The 23,689-nt window shown below is 39.8% G+C and overlaps 1 protein-coding gene across 3 annotated transcripts in view; it reads left to right on the top strand.

Annotated features, from left to right (window-relative positions):
* Positions 1–23,689, top strand: part of LOC106960096 (disks large-associated protein 1) — a 104,766-nt gene that overhangs the window by 47,619 nt on the left and 33,458 nt on the right. For all 3 annotated transcript variants that reach the window (XM_015053019.1, XM_015053018.1, XM_015053020.1), the window contains exons 3-6: positions 9,020–10,145; positions 12,716–12,930; positions 17,820–17,997; positions 18,513–18,768. In XM_015053019.1, coding sequence (XP_014908505.1) covers positions 9,087–10,145; positions 12,716–12,930; positions 17,820–17,997; positions 18,513–18,768 — 1,708 coding nt within the window. In that variant the 5' untranslated portion in view covers positions 9,020–9,086. The remainder of the gene's footprint in view (positions 1–9,019; positions 10,146–12,715; positions 12,931–17,819; positions 17,998–18,512; positions 18,769–23,689) is intronic.

Here is a 23,689-nt window from a genome sequence, read left to right as displayed (position 1 = left end):
CTTGAGTCGGTATGAGGTAGTCACGGTGTAATTGCTTTAGTAAAAACAATATGATTTTATAATCACAGTAAGTATAAGCGAATTTAAAAGATACAGTATGCATGACGACATCTAATTTCTTTTATTTAAAACAAACATCAGCAATTTCAGTGTTGATACAATATCACAACAGATGATTACACATATAATAATGTTATTTTATATTGTTTTCTTGTTTTTGGGTGTTCTGTGACTCAGGAATAGTGCAGATGCAGCATATATAATGAATAACTTGGCTGCTGTAGGCTAAAGTCCAGAACCCATGAAGTACAACATGTCTTCTCCTGTTCTCTTCGCTCTTCTTCCTCTGAAGCTTCTAATGAATAAAGACTGTAAGGTCCACGTGACCTTTTAAAAGCAAAGCACATATCGAATAACAAAGTATAAATATAATAGCCAGCTTCTCAATTGTCATTGTGCAAAATGTAATAAAGCATTTTTACTTTTTACAGGTTAACTACCTAGCTGGCATAAACTAGCTATGCTGTTTGCTCAGGTTTCCTGCCTTACAGACTCTTGATAGATGCCACTTTTCACCTTGAACACACACGTGTGATCCATTGAGCTGAAATGTGCAAAGACGACACAGATTTTATGATATTAGCCTTTTTCACTTTCTTTTCAGAAACAAGAGTGTTTGAAAATTTAAAAGCGTGAAAATCCCACGGAGCTGCAGACAGTACTGGTGTGGACTGCTTTGACTGAACTTTGTAGAGGTGTATTTATTGATGTGCGTCATACACTGCTGATATGCTTTACATTTTGCTGCTCTTTTAAAAACACAAAAATTGCTGCTTTTTCCCCAAACTACCTTGAGTTGGGTCATCTTTGTTACTTTAAGAAAATTGTTATACAGTTTGTGATTAATAAAACCTTACTTAATTTGCCAAAATCACTGTAGGACAATAGCTACAATACTACAGTGGCTCAGGTGGGTCAACAACATGACACAATTAAAAAGTCATAAGAGAAGCTATGCTAAAATGGAAGTTGGCAGAACCTCCATATTAGAAGCCAAGTTAGCATGGCTTTTGTCGTCATTTTTTGTTTTTGTGTTCTGGGTTTTGCATTTTGTTGATCCTCATTGATCAACAAAATGCATCATACATCATACTTTACTCAAATCATTGTTAACCTCTAATAATACTTTGCAGAAATATAGTCTGCACTTCTATGCCCCCCCACATCAAAGATTACTGCTCACACCGTCATCCCCTTGAGAATGCTAAAGCATATTCACAGTTTCCCTACAAAGCCTTTATACACTTACAAAAGATGATCATGTGACTGCTACTCACATTTAATCTCAAAGTGCATACCACCTGTGAGTTTTCATAAAGAAAAAAAATATATATATAATTATTTTTTTCAACAGAAAATCTATTTGTGACGATGATGGTTCCCTCCTTTCTTGTCTAATTTCCCTCGGCTGCTTTTATGGATGTTTTTATTCGACTTAGGAAAATGAAAGAAAAACAAGCAAGAAAGCAGTAAATTATTATTCCGTGTTATATCAAGGCTAGTGAAAATAGATTAGTTAAAAAGGCTTAAAATTACCTTTGATTTAAATGCTGTATTTATCCTCAAAACAGGGTTTTGGACAACCTCTATAATCAGTTAGCGCTGTGTGTGAGTGTATCTTGTGGCCTTTTACTCAATTTGTTTAGAATTGTGAAAAAAGAAAATGACCTCTTTTTTTATGAGAAATTCTGAAGAAAGGCAGAATATGCTTTTGCATTCTCTCAAGGGGATGATGGCAGAACAGATAGAAAAATAGAAAATGTTTAGTTAAACTGGCTGTAATGCTTGACTTTCTAAACATTATATGTGAAGATACTTCTTATTCACAACACATGCCATGTCAAGGCTCTACAAAAAGTCAATTCAGTCCAGTCATTCATCCATTCAAAGTGATCCGAGTTTACGTTCTTTACTTCATTTTGAAGTTCAGTACAGCTTCTTCCTCAACACACCTAGCGAAGGTATTCACGTCCCTCGAGTTCTATCACATTTTTTCACATCCATCATCTGAAAATGGACAGAACATGGCGCCTCTGGAAACTCAGCAAGACATGGCCGACCACTTTCACCAACAACTTTGACAAGAACAGCATTAATCAGAGGAGCAGCCAAGAGGTCCGTGGTAATTCTTGAGGAGCGGCAGGGATACGCTGCACAGTTTGGGATCATCTTTTGAGCGGACTACTAATTAATGACACAAACGATCTAAGGAAATGAATTTACATGTTATTGTGAGAAAGTCTAGTAGGTGATATGTTTGCACAGCGATATTATAAATTCCTCATGGCAAAAATAGTCCTGCCACTTTAACATTGTGACTATTTCTTGTGAATTTTGCATTTAAACTGGATCATCAGAGTTTTACCTGACATCTTATAGATGTGACATTTAATAGAAAGAGAGAGGTAATTCCTTTTTTTAGGAATTACCTGATATGACTGCCTGATAAAGAATAACTTCATATCTGACTGTAAATGTAACCTTTAAAATGAAAAGCAGAGGTCTGGGCTGCCATCGTTCTCTTCAGTTCCTACCATATATCCTTGATGGAGTCAACCTTAAGCCATCAAAAGCAATCTCAGTGGAGTCGTTGCCCTTTGTTATGAAGTCAAAGCCATTTTTGTAGATGGTCAAGGCTTTTCAGTTTTGTTTTGTTTTTTTCTCTGACTTGGATGCCAAGATTTCTTAAATGATTACATTCATATTTTATACAAAGGAGAGAATATATTTTTAAGCTGATTAAAGTTTTATATGGTTTGTATTTTTATAGAAATGGTGAGCTGCTTGTCAAGTCAGTTTCCCCACTTCCAAGCCTGTTTTTTTTTTTGCCAAATTCTTTAGACGCACAGCAGGAGCTTCAACAACAATACAGTGCCTTCTCCCAGACCCACTGCCTATGTTAAATTGTTTACTCTTCTCAAATAGTCCTCATCACTAGAGGAATTTGTCTCTGGGATTTGATTGGTTGGGTCCCCTGCCATAAGTCAGCACAGTCACTCCATTTGTCAGGAAAAGGCCCCGACAGTCGGCCTAATTATATTGGTTGTGACAAAGGAGCTGTCTTACAAGAACCAGGCGCATCCATTCACCCGTAAAAGCTTGCTGTATAAAAATGCAGCCAAATACGGCTGGCAGAAATATGCAAATTTCGGTGTCAAAGCGCATCATCCCATTAAGAAAGTAGATGCTTCGAAGCATTACTGTACATTTGACTTGTTGAGTGTGTTGAGGACATGCCAAGCTGTTACTTGAAGCCACATTAGGATGAAAACATGTCATTGGAAGCAGTCATGACGAAGACATGTTTAGTGCTTTCTCTTTCTGGGTGTAGGTTTAAAACCACTCTTGTATGAGTTATTTGGTAATATCACCACATAAGATTGTACAAGTTTGCCTTTGTTTTTGTAGATGGTCATAAAGTGTGAAATTCATCAGCAAAATCACAAGCTGTGAGTTGCATTTTTCTTCCAGACCACTGTTTTTACTACAGAACAAGAGATTAGTTCATTCATCATTTACCTGTCTTTGTAACAGCAAGACATTAAAGTTATCTTCTCTGAGTCTCCTGACGTCTCTAAATCAACTCCAGCACATTGCGGAAACACAAGAAAATGCCATCATCCGTAATGTCTGACTGGCCTCTGGGTGAATTTAAAACACTATGCTATGTCATTCTGGTGTAGATTTCTTCTTTAAACATTCATGATGTGTGTATCTGACTGCCTCCAATCCCTTTTTTTATCTTCTCTCTACAGCTTTCTGGTGATTGTCTCATATAGATTTTTCAAAAATCCTATTTCCTTATATTCTTTTTTTTTTTTCACAGGGATGCATGGTGGGACAGCAAGACAGTCCTGGGTTTAAATCCCAGCCTGTTCTCTGTCTGCATGGGGTCACATTTATTCTTTTGGGTGTCAACGACATCTCACAATGTTAAAACTCTTTAATATTTCTCATCAAAGTGAGGTGTGACTTGCAAAATGCTGTTTGAATGCTGTTCATCTGTTACTTTCAACTGTGACGCCTAGAGTATTTCCCTGCTTTTATCAGGATTTTCACTTGTGGAGTCCATTAAGTTAGCAGATTCTGAGTGGTATCTCCTCACAGACGGTGATATTGGCCAAGGTCTCGTTCAGGCAGAGGCTGAGTGTGGGGGACATCTTCAGCAGTAAAACTATAAGTGTTGGTTCTGTCACAGTGGCTCCCCTTTACAACTTTCACAGAGTAATGCACAAAGGGCTTGTGTCAAAGCTAAATTAAGTTTTACCTGACAACATATGTACTTGTCCACTTAGTCATATTCTCGAGGCTTATTTGACTGATCATCTAGAAATGTGTGTATGAAATCCCTCAGTTCTGTTTTTCAAACTGGAGTTTTAAGACAAAATAAATAGTCATACTAATTGTATTCCCTACCCAAGACTTTTATTATTTTCCAACAGAAAGCAGCTGTGACAGTCCTCTTGCACTAAGTCTTATTGATTTCCCAGTTTCCTTTTAAAGATCGTGTGGAGTGAGTCAATGTGGCTTTGCATTTTAATACCACATTTGTTTATTTTACTTTAGGGAGATTTGAGGCTCAAGGTGATGCAAAGAACATTAAAGATGGAGCTAGCCACTGCAAAGCGGCACAGCTGTTAACAAAGACGACAAGTGAAATATGTCTTTAAGTTATGACATATGAAACCATTAAAAACAGATTGCATCCATGCATTATGCTGATGCAGTTTTAGTGAGCATCAAGAGATCATATTTGTTCTTTATCGTATTTGCACAATAATAGTTTCAGTGTGTAATCTTCTATTCAAATGTTAACTTAAGATACAACAGATATGGATTTTTTTTATATCATTACAGATATGCGTTTTATTGTATAATAGCATTTGTGAACTAAGGTTCATATCTCCCATTTTATTCTGCTTCAGTTACTGTTGATTATTCGTAGACTGCCTTTTGGAGAACTTTTAATAAATGTAAAGTAAATTTGAAAAAGTTGGTGACACTTCAGTTAGGTTTTGGTTTATACTTTTGATTGATCAAGCAGCAAGCTACATCCGTAAGATCAAGTCCGAACGTTTTTAAAATTCCTTAAAGTAATTATCAGATATACTGGGCTGTGGGTGGAAAAGGACTAGTGTTACCAGGGATATGATGAATAGCAAAGAACAAATTAGTTGTCTGTGTGAAAAGCTGCATTATCATTGGACCCTACTTCAAAGAGGCCTGTCGGGTTGTTCATGTGCTGTATGGCGAGGTTTGACCCGAGAGGTAGAGACACAAATAGGTCAGTCAGCTACGATGGACGTAAAGTATAATCCATGACCACAGCTGTCTTTGAGGGCTTGCCAGTGTGCGCCTTACCTGACAGGCACAATGAACCCAGCAGATCTACCTGCTGAAAGCTGCGCTTTTCGAGCACCGTCAAAAATCCACACGGATATGGTCTCTGTCAGCTGTACACCGTGTTTGCTTTCATGTGTTCGTGTTTACGTGTCTGTTGCTCGCAGGAAAAACGGCATGTATGACCAAACGTCGGTTTGCAGCTCCAGTGCAGTGTAGCAGACAGCTGTGCCACAGACGCAGTGCTGTGGATCACCATGAGGGCCCTTTATTTAGGTCACATTCTGTGCTTCAGTAGCCAACAGAAAGGATCTCTGTCTACTGAAATGAATACCTTTAGCTGGACACAACCCTGCAAGAAGCGTCTGTCTAACTTGTTGTTGAGACAGAGCTGCTTAATGTTGGTATTGGATATAATCCCGTGTTAATACTAGCAGTAAAATTGCATACATAATTTCTGAGTTTTCAACTAATCAAGCAAGAAAATAATAAATGGGCCTCAATATCTTGCGTTTGACCTGCACCCTGTCCTCTACTTGCATAAAGGTTCGCTTCCTCCCTTTCTATCCTTCTTACCCTCCCTTTCTGCCCCCACATTTTGTTTATCTACCAAACAGTCTGTACTGTATTATAAATCGCAGTAGTGAATTGCGCTCTGACGCTCAGCCGTTCTGCTGTCGGTGTGCTATGCTGAGGCGCATGGGGTTTTATTTTTGCTTTGCTACCTTTACTTTCAGTCTATTAAAAACTGTGTGGATTCAGCAACTAGCCATTCTCAGATGAGTAAGAAAAGTAGTTTAAGGGGTGCTGATGGATGTGTTTGTTTTCGTGACAGGAAAAGGTCATTTATTACAGTTGCAGCTTGAAGCCCAGAAGCTATTTGTTGGGTCAGATAGTTTGCCATGTAAAGAACTAAAGGCATAGAGGGGAAAGTCCACAAGCATAATTTATGTTTGTGGACAGGCGTGGGCATAAATCCACTGTGTAAAGGTGTACTGTAAGCCTAAAAATAAATGCTCTTTTTGACCCAGTTTTTTCGTCCAGTGTTCTGTAAAAGCCCTGGATTAAAAGCCTGAGACTGTGGGTAGTTTGTGTGAGCTTCTCTAGCAGAATTAAAACGACCCGTCCACTGCCCTGGATCTGATGGTTGCCCTGGGTACGTGTCCAGAGGCTTGGTGGACAAAAGAAAAAAATGATGATTAGATTATTTTAAACGATAAGAATCTATTAAGACCTACTTCCTGTTTGTTTTTGTAAGATAAAGTCCTGCATTAAGCTTTTATTAACTTAATGCAGGACATAAGGAGAAATTAAAAACTTGTTTAATTTCTCCTGAACACAAATGTCAACTAAATCATTCACATGGCAGCAACTTGCTGCATTTAGGAATCTAGATGTGGTGAAGATGACTTGCCGATGATGCAGTTTACGGATCTTGAACATGACATGGTTGTTAGTCCTGATCTGAGTATTTTGGAAACTATCGATTTGCTCCCCCAGATGACGTTTCCCCTCACAATAAGTTTCTAGGTCTACAGAAAATGCTAAATAAAACACAACAAATCCAGGGGAAAACTGTGTTGAAAAAGTGTCTTGTTAATATCGAAGGACAATGGGCAAAGTGGTTTGAGATGATCGAAAGGCAACAGCAGCTAAAATCGCTTGTTGCAAGCAATGTATAAAGAATACCACATACCAGACAATTTGAAACTTGTTGGACAATGTACTCGTGCACTGCAGAACTGCATCTATTCAGTAGTTTGTATTGTAGTGACCTCTGATATTTGCATATTTTATCATCTTCTGAAGAGGACAGTGACATGCCTAACAGTAAAGACTCTGATAACGATTGTCAGAGCTTAGGCCAAGAGGAAGTTGAGACCAATTGGAGGGCTGCTGTGTCTGTTCTCTGTTTATATTTTGAGTAAAACTTTACAGTAATTTCCTACAGATTGAACTGTACACTTATGTAATCTGGCATGCTTAAGTGTTCTTTGATAACGAAAGTGGTTCAAGGTCAGACTTGTATCATTATGTTAGTTATTGTTACAGTGATCTATTTACAAATTTTGAAAAAGAAACCAAACTTTTTTTTTGTTTTTTTTTGCAAAGTGCAAAGCTTTTTCTGCCGTGAGGTTTGAACAGTCACTCTGAATGTAAAGCATCATAAACCACCTGAATTTAGGTCACTCCACAAACTGCCCTGATGAGAGTCTTATGTTTATAACATTTTATAATGATTAACTTAAAAAAAGAAAATACATTTGTCAGAATTATTTATGTTTCATGTATTTAGGTGTATGTCAATTTTGACCTTTGTGTCACTTTCATAAAGTTCATTCCAGCCCTGCTTATCACTTGAGTTTTTAATTTGGTATGACACTCCAAGATAATCATTTCCCTGATTTAATCCTCTTACAAACTTCCTGGATGAACCCCTGCTCAGCAGCCGAAAGGAGACCTTTAAAGTGGCAGTATTATGTATTTTCCAGGCATGTAGTATTATTTTATTGCACACTCAAGTACCTCTCGCCTCCAGTTGTTATAAAAATGCTGTCTATGTTAAACAAGGCCTTAAGGAAATTTTAATTTGCAATTTAGCACCTTGAAATTGGGTTTCTGTCTCTTTAAGAAGCTCCTGCTCTATTTGACACTCCACCTTCAGCATGCCATTACAACAGTGTTCCTCCATTAAGCCTTTAACAATGTTTTACCAACATAGCACTGAGAAGTAGTTCGTAAGTAATTCGAGCTCAGTAGATAACTGCTAGGAATGATTAATGGCATAACAACTCTTACGTTATGCTGTTCTGATGATGAGCTGAGGGTGGAGTGTTGGGAAGAGAAGGAGCTTCTTAAAGACACAGAGGTCAATTTTAAGGGGGCAAGTTGCAAAGTCATTTTAATTTATGTTTTATATATGCAGCAATTTTATGACAACTGGAGGCAACACAGTTACTTGGTTGTGGTATAAAATACCACTGCTTGCCTGGCAAATACATATCGCCACCTTTTTAAATTTTTAAAGCTGCTGTACCCATTTGTTTGTGGTCTTTCTTTTTTAATTACATTGTTGCGTAATCTGACAATATCCTTGAACAAATACAGTTTATATCTGCCATTTTTTTTTTCTGGTAATTTCAAACCAAACACAGACAAAATGTACATAGAAGCTTGACGACAAATACAGCATTGTAGCTTGTTGCTTCTAAATTTAGAGTTCTTTCCATCTAAGTTTTTAAAGGACAAACATAAAATGGTGACTGAGATTAACGGGTTCAGCATCAAACGTTTTCATCTGCATTTCAGGGTTATGAAGAACTTTCTTCGAATTGAAGCAGACGCTATAATGTGCTTTGAGTGTACAGTAGTGTTTCAGATATATAGTTCTCATTATGCTTAAATAGGAACCAACCTGATTTCTTATGTTACTTGAGGGGTTTTCTGCTCCCACCTGGTGAAACCCCTCTAGGAAACAGGAGATCTAGTTGTCTTCTATTATTGCAGTAAGAAATGTCATGAATGATGGAGAGTCAGCACCAACATATTTATAATTCTCTTTTCTGTCTTTCTCTTCCTGTTTGTCTGTTTTATTTCATGGATGTGTGCTTCTTTGTAGAGCTAGATTTGGGGCCTGTGCAGACTTTCTGCAGAAGCAGTCGGGTGCACAAGCCAACTGGGCCAATATGACCATGAAAGGCCTGTCCAACAGCCGCAGTCATCACACAGTGACCTGCGACCCCTCTTATGACTCCATGACTCTGGGGCACGCCGACCGCCGGTCCTACTTCCTCAACCAAGGGGAAGCTCATCCCACTGATAACCCCTGCTACACACAGCGGAGCGCCTTCCAGACTGAGTGCAGTGCCTATCCTGACCTGACCAGCTGTACTTTCCCTCGCAGACATTACAGCTCCCACCATGAGCTGAAGGAAGAGTGCAGCGCCTTGGTGCCTTACACCGGGCCTACGGGGAGCTGTAAGGGAAGCGGAGGGAACAACAACCGCATACCGTCAAACTTGCTCGAGCAGTTCGAGACCCAAGCTCCGTTGAGACGCGAAGGCTACCACACGCTGCAATACAAGCATACGGCATTGGAGCACCAACGCAGCGACAGCCCTGGTCGAATTCGCCACCTTGTGCATTCTGTGCAGAAGCTTTTCACCAAGTCCCACTCTCTAGAGGGGCCCTCGGGCTCTGGAGGAGGTGGGAGCGGAAAGATAAATGGCAGCAAATCCAGCCCAGATGATCCTCCCTCATGCTCTGGGACCCTCAAGCACAGCAAGCGTAATAAGAGCAAAGACCGCTCCAAGTCAGAACCCAAGATGCGTACAACTACATCAGGGTACTGGAGCTCAGATGACATGCTTGACCGAGAGGTGTGTCTGTACCATCACCACCAAGGGGGTGGCATTGGTTCCATGCCTTCAGGGGTCATGACTATTGGACGCCACCCAGATAAATCCCAGTCACAATACTTTATGGAGTCCTACAACACCATCAGCGCCCAGTCACTCAAGACGTCACGCAGCAACAACGACGTCAAGTGCTCTGCGTGCTCGGGTGGCAGCAGCGGAGGTCTGCCGCTAATGAGTGCCCTCGATGGACAAGTCCAGCTGAAGAAGAGCTCATGGTCCTCTACGCTGACGGTGAGCAGAGCGAGGGAGGTGTACCAAAAGGCCTCCGTCAATCTAGATAAAGCTCTCGTCAAAGCCGAGCCAGGACGCACTTGCCATTTCTTACAGGTAGGATTGTAGCATCATCCCCATCTCTCTTGCATGGCATGCTTCAAATATCATCTGTGGCCCGCTACTACTCCATGCATCAGTTTTTTTTTTATTCCCGCATGAATATGCATTTGTTTATGCCTGTCTGTCTGTAGGAGTTGAATGATTGATTCATCCTGTCAAACCTTGATCATTGTCTTGTGTTGTTGTCTTTTGTATATTCATAAAACATTCTTGAAAAACCATACCATGGCATCTCCTCTTTTGTGTTGATGTGCACTGAATTTTGTTTTTTGTAAGTTTGTATATGCTAATGCTGTGACATGTTTATGGAGTAGGGACAAGATTATGTACTTACTGTTTCTTCTGTAGAACAATGACGGTATACAGTACAGTGAAGATTTAGAGCGCAAATGTAATCTGTTTTGAGTGGCACACTTTCGCGTCAAACTACATTTATTCTGCTGTCAAGATCGTGCTCGGTCTGGTCGTAGCAGCAGGCATCAGATTGCGTGTTTTAGTCAGTGTGATGCCGCTGCGAGATCAGAGAGAGAGAGCAGGAGTTCAGCAGACAGAAGCTGAAAGTAAACTGCCCCAGTCCCAAAGCTCAGTGGTCACACAGCAACACAGAGAGACATGCATACTGACACTGCAACGTTGCTGGGTCACGCATATGTTTTTTTTTTGTTTTTTTTTCTGCTTTTGGAAGAATTGTCAAGATTTTCAGTTTCTTACAAAAGTATTCATGCCTCTTGAATGTATTTTAAAATGATTTTGTGTAATAGCCATAAAATACTACTTAAATGCATTGGAAAATTAGCAAATAGAAAATAAACTGTTTAGAATAAAATGAGTGACAAAAATGTAGTGTACATTCGTATCCGGGTCTTATGAGTCAATACTTTGTGGACACGGCTAACTACAACAGCTGCTACTCTGCCGGGTTATGTCCTGACCATTTTACCACATCTGCAGACTGATTTATTTCTGCTATTTTTCTAGCAGAGTTGTTCAAGCTCAGTCAAATAGGAGCTAAATATGCTCTAAACTTAATCATTCTAATTTAGCTTGGGCTGTACGCTCCAGCCTGAATCGTTTTTCAGTAGTTGCAATGTTTTTCCTCCAAGTATCTCCATCCATCTTACAGTCAACTCTTACCAGCTTTCCTCTCCCGCTGATGGAAAATTTACTTCTCTTATTGATAATTTTCTTGTCCAGACTGTCGGTATAGGTGGATACCTGGGCTCGTGCAGGTTTACGGTTTTCACACCCTTTTTCATTTTAGAAACTTGAGATGTTGTTTTTTTTATATCCTAAACTTGCTTTAAAATGTCTTTCCTGCTCACAGTTTTGCTGTACTTTGTTTTGGTCCATCATTTAAGTTTTTCCTTACATTTCTCCTTAAGTTTGTCCTCCTGGATGCAGGAGGACTGAATACGCCAAAGTGCAAAGTGTACGATATTTTATTCCATCTTGTGTAGTCGGTTAAAATTGTACCTTTTAAAAATGTTGACAGATTGTAGAAATAGAGTGTCAATGTACATATACTTTATGCCTGTGTGTGCATACCCTACAAGAAGAAGAAAAAAAACTAAGTAAATAAGGGCTGCAGAGAAAAGCATGAGTGAAAAGGACAGAGTAGGGGAAAGCAAAGGCAGTGAGTGTTCTGTCTGGCCATGCATTTTAACATCCTGGAAAGCCGACTGAGCCAATTAAGGAAGGATGTTGTCATTGCAACGAGGCAACAATTCTTTCAGACACAAAAAGCTTAGTTTTTTTTTTTTTCCCTTTGTCTTCAAAGTGCATCTAAGCACTTAGTGGGAGCATCAAATGTTTACCGGTGTTTTTATAGGGAAAAAAAAGCATATTGCAAGCTAATGTTTGCAAGAAAATCTCCATCCAGCATATTGCAAGTGCTTTATTTTATGAAGTGCAAAACAATAAGTAAAAAAAAAAAATAAATAAGCGTGCCCTTATTTCATCCACGTCTTTTCACAGTAATGAAAACCTGTGTTTTTTTTACCGCTCTGTAGTTGCCCCCGACATTAAGGTCAGCTCGGTTCCCTAGCTACGCAGTTGTCCATTGAATGATTCCCCTGCACTTTTTTCCCCTCACTCTGTATCTCATTTCTTTCACTTCAGAGCCGGTGCCCTAAAAGCCACTCACATTGGGAGTGCAGTGGTTGTGTTGAACAAAACCCCCTTTGTTTTTTCCCCTCCTCTTTCCATCTCTGCTGTCTTTGACTCGCTCTCTTTTAGATTATGCCAGCTCGGAGATGGGTTTTCCTTTTATTTATTTATTTTTCTACCTTCATTAGTGAGTGTGAAAAGCCAGGAGAGCAGGCAGAGGCCAGGGTTTACAGCGGTATTCTGTCAAAACGATTAATTTTCCCACGCTTGATATGCAGCACACATCATGGGACGGACAAAAGAAGGCTATCGGCATTGTGAGGTTAATGGTAGGATCAAGACAGGCCGGTTTAGAATATATTCTAGTCTTGTTAGATCCATTTTTGGATCCGTTTGTGAGAAGGATGTTTTTTTTTTTTCCCTCTCTTTGTTTTACTAATCTCACCTCTTGTCTGCAGGTGCCTCAGGATGACTGGAGCGGCTTCTCTCCAGTGGGGAAGGATGATGAGATCCCTTGCCGGCGAATGCGCAGTGGCAGCTACATCAAGGCCATGGCAGAGGAGGATAGTGGCGACTCAGATTGCAGCCCTAAGCCCTCGCCCAAGGTCCAGGCACGGCGAGCCAGCTACCTGAAGGCCACACAGCCTTCTCTTACTGAAATGACCACGCTCAAGTGAGTTTACGCTGTAAATGATTTGGTCATTTTTGAGAGGGCTTTTTTTGTTTTGTTTTGTTTTGACATGCAATATTAAAGGGTGGTGACAGCATGAGAAATTCACAATATTTTTTTCAGAGCCAGTCAAACATCATCTAGTTAATTTTTCAACTGAATTTGGATTGTCAGGGAGCGCGGACTGAGTATCAGCCCATTTTCAAACATCCCAGCAGCCAATGAAGTAGAAGGCATTTGCTCTTTCATGTTTTTGTCTGGATTGCCAAAATGTCTGGATTCCAAACCGTGACCAACCACTTTGACGTCTTTCAGTCCGGTTTCTGTGCCGACTACAGTACTGAGACTCCCCTTGGCAAAGTGTCCAGTGACATTCACATGGATACAGACTGTGGAAGAACCACAGTGCTGGTTCTGTTGAACCTCAGTGCAACATTCAACACTGTTAACCCTGATATATTATTGAAACGACTGGAACCGAGTAGTGCTCTCTGGCACAATATTTGACTGGTTGTGTCTTACCTAAAGAACAGGGATTTCTTCATGTCGAAACCATTTAGTTCTGTCACCAGACAGAACTAAATGTGTGTGATTTCTGTAGCACCTTCTCTGACACAATTCAGTCTTTCAGCATCTTTTAATTTCAAATAACCTTTTAAATTTTATTTCAAAAACACCTTGAACAGACCGAGTCCTGATTGTGTGCTGAATTCTTTCTGAAACCAATTACAACATTGCTCAAAAATCTGCTGCAGGTCAAGAATGTTGTCAGATTCTTTTTGTCTTCTTTCTCAAAGCAGTTCTGTGACTGAGATGTGAGATTAAAAGCTGAGTGTTATTAATGGAGAATCATTTAATCATATTGTTAGCTATGGCGTTTGCTTCTCAGTGTTGCTTTTATTCCTCACAGCACGAATTCAGAAATGTTTCCAGCTGTTAGTCCATCAAGGACATCTATAAAAGTCTTGAAGTGCAAATATCTAAAAGCACTGTGAAGACAACAACAAAGTATTAAAGGTATTAAAGTACACCTTGTATGCCAAGTTTGGTTTTAAGAAGAGCAAAAATATTTTTCACTGTTTGTGACTTAAAGCGATTTTAATGTGATATCAAGAAAATTGCGGAAGTGACCAATATTCGGTGGCTTCATGAAGCATATTTACTCTCGGATTGGTTGCTTTGCAAACAGCAGCCAGTAGCATGTCAAGTAGCATTGTGCCCAGGTATTTGAGTTTCCAAAGCTGCATTTTCTGTTGAATTTTCATGGTGTACAAAACAATCCACAGATAAGTGAGTTTTACACAAATAATTTGAGTTACAATCATAACTCAATCATATATCCTTTTACTATCATAAACGGACATATAGTGTGAATCGCTATATGTCTGTTTTTCATGTTGCTGCAAACATACTTGCGTTCGGTTGCCTGGTGACGAACACCACCTGTATACGAATGGCTTATTCAAAGGTAGAAAAATGCAGTCATGCAAGTTTTAAGGCTATTCTATACCAATAAACAAATCTAGTCCTTATAAATATTTTAAAACATTCATCAAGTCCTAGCCACTCAATCTTTATCTTTCACCAAATGGAAGTATTTTACTTTATACTTCACATAAACGGAGAAAGAAAGGAGGGACACACTTCTTGTTTTGAAGCACGGGGCTGTGACTGATTAGCTGTGTAATACTTGGAGATGAGAAAAACACAAGTGTATGCTCAGTCTTTGTTCGTGGTTGCACAAACACTAGCATGCAAAGACACACATTCTTATATAAGAACATGTGGCACAGCTTGGGGCCCCGCTAATGACTTGAGTGAGGCGCGGGGAATGCCATCATCATTTGATACAATCCAGCGAAACAACCCCAAACTGCAGTGCTGCATTTTGGAGATAGGGAGTGAGTCGGGAGCCGCTGACAACTTGTTTTCATACCGAGTCTTTGTGAGCTGGCTCAAGTCTGTTCCGCCCTGCAATGATTGAATAATCAGCTTTGTTCGTCCATATGTTTCAAAAGGCAATCTGTGACCATTTTGTCCTTGGTGTGCCTGGAATAGCTCCCAAAAAGTTAGGCAACGTGTTTATTCTACTCTGCTACTTGAATGTTTTTTTTTTATTGTTTGTTTTTCTTTTTTTTCTGTATTTGTAGTTCTTCTGTAAAAACAAAAAAATAAAAAAATAAAAATTTGCAAAGTTGCGAACAGGAGTAGAAAATGATTTCATCAGACAGCTAGAGTTACTCTATTATTTATTGTCGGCTATGAGAAACGCCTAAATGTCAATTGCTTCGCAGAGAGAGCCTTTAGAAAACACTGACCAGTCAGTCTCGTGTGTTACAAGTTGGATCTTGGTTTTAAAATGTCAAAACAGAGGTCATTGATTTCGTAAACAGTCTTCACTGAGATATGGAAAACGATGTGCAGAACAAAGGCAACAGTAGAGTTTTTTGCTTTTGACTCCATTCCTCTGTGCATCACCTACGCCCACATGTGGAATTCAAGTTTCTGTTATGAATGATTCACAAGTATCTCTGACATTTGAAATACTCGGTGTGACAAATTTGGCTCAGTTGAAAAGTATCTAATGTCTCCTGAGTGCAGAAGAATATAGTGGGGACGAGGGTAGCACAACTTCTGCTTTAATTATTTGGATGCTACTTAGTTGTAGTTTTTTATTTGTTTGTTTGTTTGTTTGTTTTTTTTATGAAACATTCATATTTCCCAACATGTTAGAAAAACACTCAGGCTTTTATTTGTTGCTGTTTTTTTTGTTTTTTTTTTTGTTCTTTGTTTTTTGTGTTTTTTACAAAATTGTCAAAACAACTAACAAAGCAAACGTATTATGTACAGACTTTATTAAGTTGCCAAGTATAATTTCTTATGTGCAGCTTCTCAATGAAGTCAGTTCCGTAAATGTAGCCATTTTTAAGAGACATCTAAGTGGAATTTCAGTAATTACTGAGTTTGAACAGGGTTGCTCATGCCACAAATAATCCTAGCAGATTAAATTGAGCAAGACAGTCTGGAGTTGGTTTTAATTCAAAAATGTTAAATCTAGCCCCTCAAGAACACTGGCTGTGCATGAAATTGCTTTTAATGTTCATTATAGATTGAGGAGTTACTTTTTCATGTTTGATATTCCTGGGTTGTGACCTGAAAATTGTACTTTTAAGATAAATTAAAAAAAAGACATGGAGCTGTTCTTTTAGAATATATTGGGTGGGGGGGGCGGGAATAAATATGAAAAAGAACGACAATCAAATAAACTATCCTAGAGGTGCTTGAGATCCATATTGTTTGATACCTCTTGAAAGAAGGTCAAACAACACAGATGAAAATTTTGTGATTGCTAAATGGGCATTTGACATCCTTATTCCTGTCCCAATAATTTGTCCCTTCAGTTCACCTTTATCCTCCAGTGTTCCATCCAAGGATGACTAATCTGGTTTGCTTTGCTGTGGCAACCAGGCTCTATTTTAAGGAAGAAATGCATAATTGAAGAGATCTGACCTGGAGGCAGAGAGCAGGAGCTGTACACCATGTTTTCATGTGACGTTCTTAAATACTTGGATAATAAAATGAGAGCCAAAAGGAGAGGGAAACACTGAGTATGTTTGCCTTTATTTTATTAGTAGGCTTAAGAATCTAATTGACGATCTTGTAATTTTTTGCTTTTGTGAGCTGGCCACGGCGAGGAGAGCCAGTCTGATTCCTATTTCGACGTCTCCCGATTGATGACTTGTTTGACGTGTATTCAACGACCCAAACACACACCTATGCAAACAGGCACCACAAATCATGCTGAGCAATCAGATTGGAAGCAGGTGGAAGACAACGAGACACTCTGTTCGTCGCCCTTAGAGACAGGCCTGACGGGTTTTTTTACCAGGCTGAAAGTTGTTGCGTTCATTTCCTTCAATTCAAAGGTCTGTGAATTAACTCAAACCTATAGGCACAGGTACAGTCGCATCTGTTTCCTGGCATATCTGAAAGAGTCTCGATGGTTAAGTGTTTCAGAAAATGTTGCCAAGTATCTCAAGGACAGACTAAAGATGCTACTGCAATATTGTAGTGTTTTGCTTCTTCATTAGATAAGAGTTTGTGCTGAAGCAGCAGTGTTGGATCATTACAGCCTATATATTCATGTTCACATACTCTAAGCTCGGTAACATAAAATAGCATATTTTTTTTAGCAGTTTTGCCACTGTTTTAATGAAAATATTCCACCTACACATTATACTTACAGTTAAATTTATTTCCAAATACAAAGAATAGTCTGAAAGGGAAAAAACTGACCACAGGGCAGAAAATACTGAGATAATAGTGAATGAATGGGGGTAATTACACATGACACAGGCTTGGTCATTGAATCATAACTAAGCTTTTTGTTCACTAACAACACCCACGGTCACTTTACTGGTCTGTCTGCTGATTCACCTATATTTATCTGCAACACTGGTCTGTCCCAGTCCCCCATCCTTTGATTTTTATTTCTTTTGAAGCAAAAAAAAAAAAAACTGCAATTATTTTAATATACTGTGGTAAAACGTTTTCTGGAGTAGCGGAACTGTAAATGTACTATTTTTTTAAATTGTTAGTCATTTATCATCCAAAACAATGGTCAGCCTATATGACACATTAACCTCTCTTTTACATCAGAAAAGCATATTATCAAATGATATTTCTGCTGTGAAAAACAATGTAAAGATGGATTCTAATTTAGTTATTTACAGGTTTTTGTTTTTTTTTTGTTTTTTTTTGCTCTAAAATCACTTTAAGGTTATGTACTCCCAACCATTTGTCCTGCTTCTACCTCGATTTGTTTTGATTACTTCATGCTCTTTTTTTTCCCCCTCTTTCTCCAGTAATCCGTTTCCCTTCTCTTGTGGCAGGATTTCCACGGAGCACTCGCCCAAGCTGCAGATCCGAAGTCACAGCTACCTGCGGGCGGTCAGCGAGGTTTCCATCAACAGGAGCCTGGACAGCTTGGACCCAGCGGGGCTGCTGGCCTCGCCTAAATTCCGCTCCCGCAACGAGAGCTACATGAGAGCCATGAGCACCATCAGTCAGGTCAGTGGATATCTGGAGGCCCGTATCTTGTAGCTCATCCACTGGGTCTTGTAAGCTTTTTGTGGTGGGAGGAAGTCCTCTGTGTGGTCAATTTAACGCTGCAACAAACAATCCTGCAAAGACAGAAAGTAAGAAAAACCCCAGGACTCCTAATTAGTCTGTTTGCTGAGGCTCAGGTGATACATTAATATTCAAATTGGCTATTTCAAAGAAAACAAAAAAAAAAAACAAACACCCCCTGGTCTCATACTTCTTCCTTGATTCGCTTTTTCTACTGTTTGAACACATTCTACGAAACAAAAGTAGCAAATGTGGGTGAATTTGCAGAATCTCAAATAAGGGGTCCAATATTTGTCTGCATGTTTTAGATATATTCAAACACACTAACAAACATGTTATATATGCATAAAGTTTGTACTGGCTTTTATCAGAATCAAATATCATCACATGCCAAAATATGTCTTTTATCCAGTGCTTTGTGGCCTGCTGTAATTCACGCTGTTTTCCTGTCGCAGGTGAGCGAGGTGGAGGTGAACGGGCAGATAGAGGCGGTGTGCGAGTCGGTGTTTAGCGAGATGGAGTCGCAGGCGGTGGATGCCCTGGACCTGCCCATGCCCGGCTGCTTCCGGATGCGGAGCCACAGCTACGTGCGTGCCATAGAGAAGGGCTGCTCACAGGAGGAGGAAGAGGGTGTCGTCGCGCTACGCGAGAGGGGGACGGACTCCCCCCCGCGCACCGCCACCACCGTCCGAACCATTCAGAGCAGCACAGGTGGGGGGGAAACGCTCGTTTTTCACACGCCGACTCATCCGCTTGTGACTCCACCTAACATGCATATGCGATAGCCCATTATATATTAATCTGGGTGCAGAGAGGGCGCCGTGGTTTCTAAATAATGCAGCTCGAGAATAGAATTAACTGTGAGGAAGAAAAGAGTGTTCCAATTACAGCAAACGAAGGCATTTGATTGACGTTTGATTGCACTTGGTAGCCCTTACAAAAGGCCGTGATCAATCTGCAGGCCATAGTCACACTCTGCAACCGTCCTCCACGTTGCCGTTCACCTGACCCAGTTTCCTTCTTCGATACAATTAGTTGAATCCAGAACTGTTTTTTTTTTTTCCCACGGAGAGAGCTTAACTAAGCTCCGAAGCTTGTGGACTGCTGGATCTTATTTTAGCCCCCTTTTGTGCCTCATGGTCTACGGAGCTTGACTTTTCAATATCTCTATATGCCGGATTGATGCTTAGCGATGCTGGCATCCAGCACCGAGTGCCTCTATGTTTCAGGCTGCAAAAAATCCAAGCGTCATTCGGGTACATCGCGCGTGTTGAGTCTCTGTCGCCTGATGCGGCCTGGCTTTCTCTTCAGCTCTTATTTAATTATACCAATTAGACTAGCGCATTTCCCCAAACCAAGCCGGCAAGTACAGCAGTTGACTAATTAAACACATTCGTTGCAAACTGGAACAATGGTGACAACAAGTAAATTTTTGAGTGTGACAAAAGGTTTGTTCATCACAGTTTAAGTCCTCTTCAGTCAACTCCTTTCAGGGTTTCAGAGACAATCTCTGCACCATCAGAGTCTTGCACGACCCTCGAACCGTTGTGCATTTTATTATATTATAGTCACATAACTCAGTGTATTTTTATTAGGAGAAATTAACATTTAGTTATGAAAAGGAAGGCGAATGATGCATGTCGTTAAAATATTTTACGGAAGAAAATCTGAAAAGGTTTGCATGCATGTGCAGACACTTAGGCATTGTTCTTCTGAAGCCAGAAAACTTTGCCCTTTTTTCCCCAAAATAGCTTGCATAATGTTTACAACTGTAAACTTTATTTTACAAGACTTGCCATAGTGTCACCATTAAATTTAGGCTTAGGCTTTGACTGGGCTGTTGTAACACATGATTATGCTTCTCCTAAATCATTTTAGCCCTGACTGCATGTATATTGTCGTTGTCCTGTTAACGGGTGAACTTTTGCTCCAGGATTTCTTGTAGGTGCCTCCATTTCCTCATCAATTTAAACAAGTTAAACTTCATGACCCTCCTTGCTCTCTAATAAACTTTAACAAACCTCTGAGGCCTTCGCGGAACAGCTGGATTTAAAGTGAGAGCTCTGCTTTCAAATTAAATTACTTCTGAAGGTAATTTATTGTTGTGAATTTAATTAGGAGAATTAGAGTAAAGGGGGCACAAGACTTTTAGGAATTCTATGTTAAAATTTTCCTAATCCTTCAGTTTCACAATTACGATCTATTTCGTGTTTGTTTGCAACACAGAATCCTAAGAAAACATATTGATATGTGAGGCAGCAACGTGACGTGGAAAAATGTCAGGGGAGTGAATACCTTGAGAAAAGCAATGTGTATCGCAAACAGTGCAGGTTAACATTGCAATTAAAGACAATGATTAACTCAGCTGATTGTCCGGTCGTGTGTCTGTAGGCATCGATCTGTCGAAGACTGAGATGAAGACACAGACGTTTGCAGTTCCTCCCCAGGAGGAAGCAGGAGTTAATGAAAGCCATCTATCAGGGGAGATGCAGTGAAAAACAAAACTCGGTTTTTCAACCTGCACAGCTGCCGCAACGCAGATATACCACAGAGAATCCCTCTTCTTTTCCTCTCTTTTGCTATTTACTGTCTCTCGTAGCCTTCACAGAAATATTTTCTCAATTGTAACACAAAGACAACAACTTTAAATGTCAGCTGAAAAAAGCACTCGTATCAGTCATAATGGCTACAGAGAAGCGGGCAGTTAAGTGGACATCCCTTTTTTTTTTGTGTTTTTTTTTTTTTTAGACTTGGTTTGCCACAAGACGAGAGATTAGTTGGTGGTGTGGTCAGGACCGATACAGCATTGCGCCTGATTGGCTGTCAGAGTTGTATGTAATTTGGTCTCGACTTCTTCTGACCTTTGAATGAAAATGTGCCTCATAATCAGCTGCAAACAAGCAGACGAGACGGGGAGGTTAGGTTGGTGATGCAGGGAGCAGCTCGCCGTGGATAAAGGACTACTTCACATTACTGTCATAGTTGCACTACTCCACTGTTCATCACTTCCTGAGATTTTCACCACCTAGTCATCAGTCAGTGTAATTAATTAGCTGCTGCTTTTTTAGCCTGGTCCAGTGGGAAAGCGGTGACTGGAGAGGGAGAACAGCTCAGCATGAGCACATTTTCTCTTTCTCGCTCCGTGTCGGAACATAGGCTCGTGTGCAGAGGTTAACATTATCGAGAGGGTGGCACAACAGCAATTTTCCGCTCGTGCGGTGTTAAATGCAGGTGTCATGGCGAGCCTCGTTCTTGAAGAAACTCCATGCCTTAATTAGCTCTCCTTTTACATCCTTCAAAATTGAGGGCTATTATTTTATTTTCATATCTGTTGTGTGACCCCTATTAGCATAATGCAATACTGAAAGCGTGGCTCACGAGAAATATGATTAAATGCCCACTCATGTCCCCTAATGTTCGGTTTTTCCATTTAGATATTTTTGTTCTCAGATTTTTTTTTTTAGATCACTTTCATTGAATAAAATACTAATAGGCTGCCTGGACTGCCTTGTGCGAGCATTACATAATTAGAATATATTTTTAATCCCATTCACATACTCAAACTTATTGCTTTTCTCCCAATCACTGTTAAATAATGAATAAATAGTTAAAATGACACTGACAAATGTAAAGAAATCCAACTCTTCAAAATACCAGGACATTTTAAATGGAAAAACTGGTGATGTCATAACAGGTCATGACTGGGACTCTCAGCAGGATGACAGGTTAGGCCCAACTTCTTCATTCAACCTCCTAAAGCCACCAGATTTTTTTTTATACATGTTTATCAGGAATGTCAGTATTTATGGGGAGTAAATACATCCAGAAATTAACGATACCAACAGGACAAAAACAATTTTACGTTTGGAAACCACATCCTGCATTCATTTATGCTCTTGCATATTGTTAAGTGGAGAACATTTGCATTGTACTAATACTCACAATTCTCACAAAGCGAAATCCTTTAACAGCTTTTTCACACTTATTTATTGCCATTGTTCCACAATACAGAAGAAGCGCAAAAAGCAGGCATTCGTGCACATGCACACATGCGGAGATTACGGTGGATTTCACAGGAAATCGGCTGGGGGCCCCAAAGTGCGAAGTGAAGATGTTGTCGTAGTAAATATTGCACGATGTTTCAGAGGGCTGTTCTCAAGCACTGGTTCCAGAAAAACAACCCACACTTATGGCTCCTGCTCCCGTTTGTCCCTGTGGCAAACCGCCAAAATATCACACCGAGCACACACTCGCACTCTGGAAGTTGTGAGAATCCCATCAGCTTCCTTTCCGTTTCACCGCTGCGCTTCTCCTGCCCATTATTATTGATGATCTTTTAAACCAAAGGAGGAGAACCGAACCTTTGATCTCCTCTCTTTGAACGTCAAGTGGCTTCCTCTCTCTCTCTCTCTCTCTCTCTCTCTGTCTTTGCCTGTCTGCCCACTCAAACTGGCACACACCGCGTCACACTCGAGGTACGCTCGCAATCACTCACGTGTTTGCTAACTGCAGCCCCCGACAGACACGTTTGGCTGAGACATCAGCTCCATCGGATCGGTTTAACAGAATCTGCGGCAGATCCTCTTTGTAAAGCTCGGGAAAATCCATAGTAATCAGTTAACGTGAGGATTTCGCCGCCACTAAGCTGTGGCTCCTCCACCTCGCTTCGTCTTCAGTTAACATATCAATCACCTTTTCACCCTGCTACGTCTCGCACCTCCCTCGCCTCTGTTACAACTGCCACATTCCCTTCCTTTTCTCTACAGTAAAAGGTTTAAGCAATAAAGCTTTCAATTATAAACGTGTCACACTGATTTCAATGGAAACTTGTCATAATTTACTGTTTCTTTCTCTGGCCTACCTTTGATAGTCTAATCTAATTTTTTATGCATTTTTTTTTCTATAGAAGTGGTAACAGATTGACTAAAATGCCAAGTCCCCCCCCCCCCCACCTAGACTCTATAAAACGATCCAGGTCGGTGTTTAATGGCTGTGAATTTTCTTCAGCTCCAAAGAGAGGCGTTGTACTGAATAAAGCAATCCCTAAGGGGTTCGGCATTTGAGGAATACTAGCAGTTTAAATTGCTGAGTGCCTTTTCAGACACTCAGTGGAATATCACCTCTTCATTTAGTTTTTAACTCTCAGGTGTAGATGTGCTTTTATCTGCCTACATTGCTATGCTGGATTTGGAGCAGCTAAACAAAGGTAGATAAAGCTGTTTGCAGAGAAAAAAAAATGCATTACATTTTTGAGCATTAGAATTGGACATTTGAAGATATAAACACAAGAAATCATTTCAGTTATAAAAAGATTCATCTTATTTATGTATTTTTTAAAATATATTTATTCCTCATTTTAAATGCTCACAAACAGCGGACTTATTATTTTACGGAACAAACAGGCACTCAAATTGATTTATTTTCAATTATTCCACATTTATTTTTAATATTTGCAATTCCTGTATTCAGGGCCGGCTGCATTTAGTTCCTTTTGAAAGTGCATATAAAGTCTTTAAAATATATTCTTCTTCAGAAAAAAGATGTGAAATTGCGTACATTTTCTCCTCTGAATTAATGTATTCAAATTAATAAAGATTAGATTTTATGCCAATAAGCATAAAAGGCACATAAT

This window comes from Poecilia latipinna, unplaced genomic scaffold, assembly GCF_001443285.1.
Source record: "Poecilia latipinna isolate Pla-1442-1.1 unplaced genomic scaffold, P_latipinna-1.0 Scaffold1154, whole genome shotgun sequence".
NCBI classification, from domain to species: Eukaryota; Metazoa; Chordata; class Actinopteri; order Cyprinodontiformes; family Poeciliidae; genus Poecilia; species Poecilia latipinna.
This window is presented reverse-complemented; position numbering and strand designations above follow the sequence as displayed.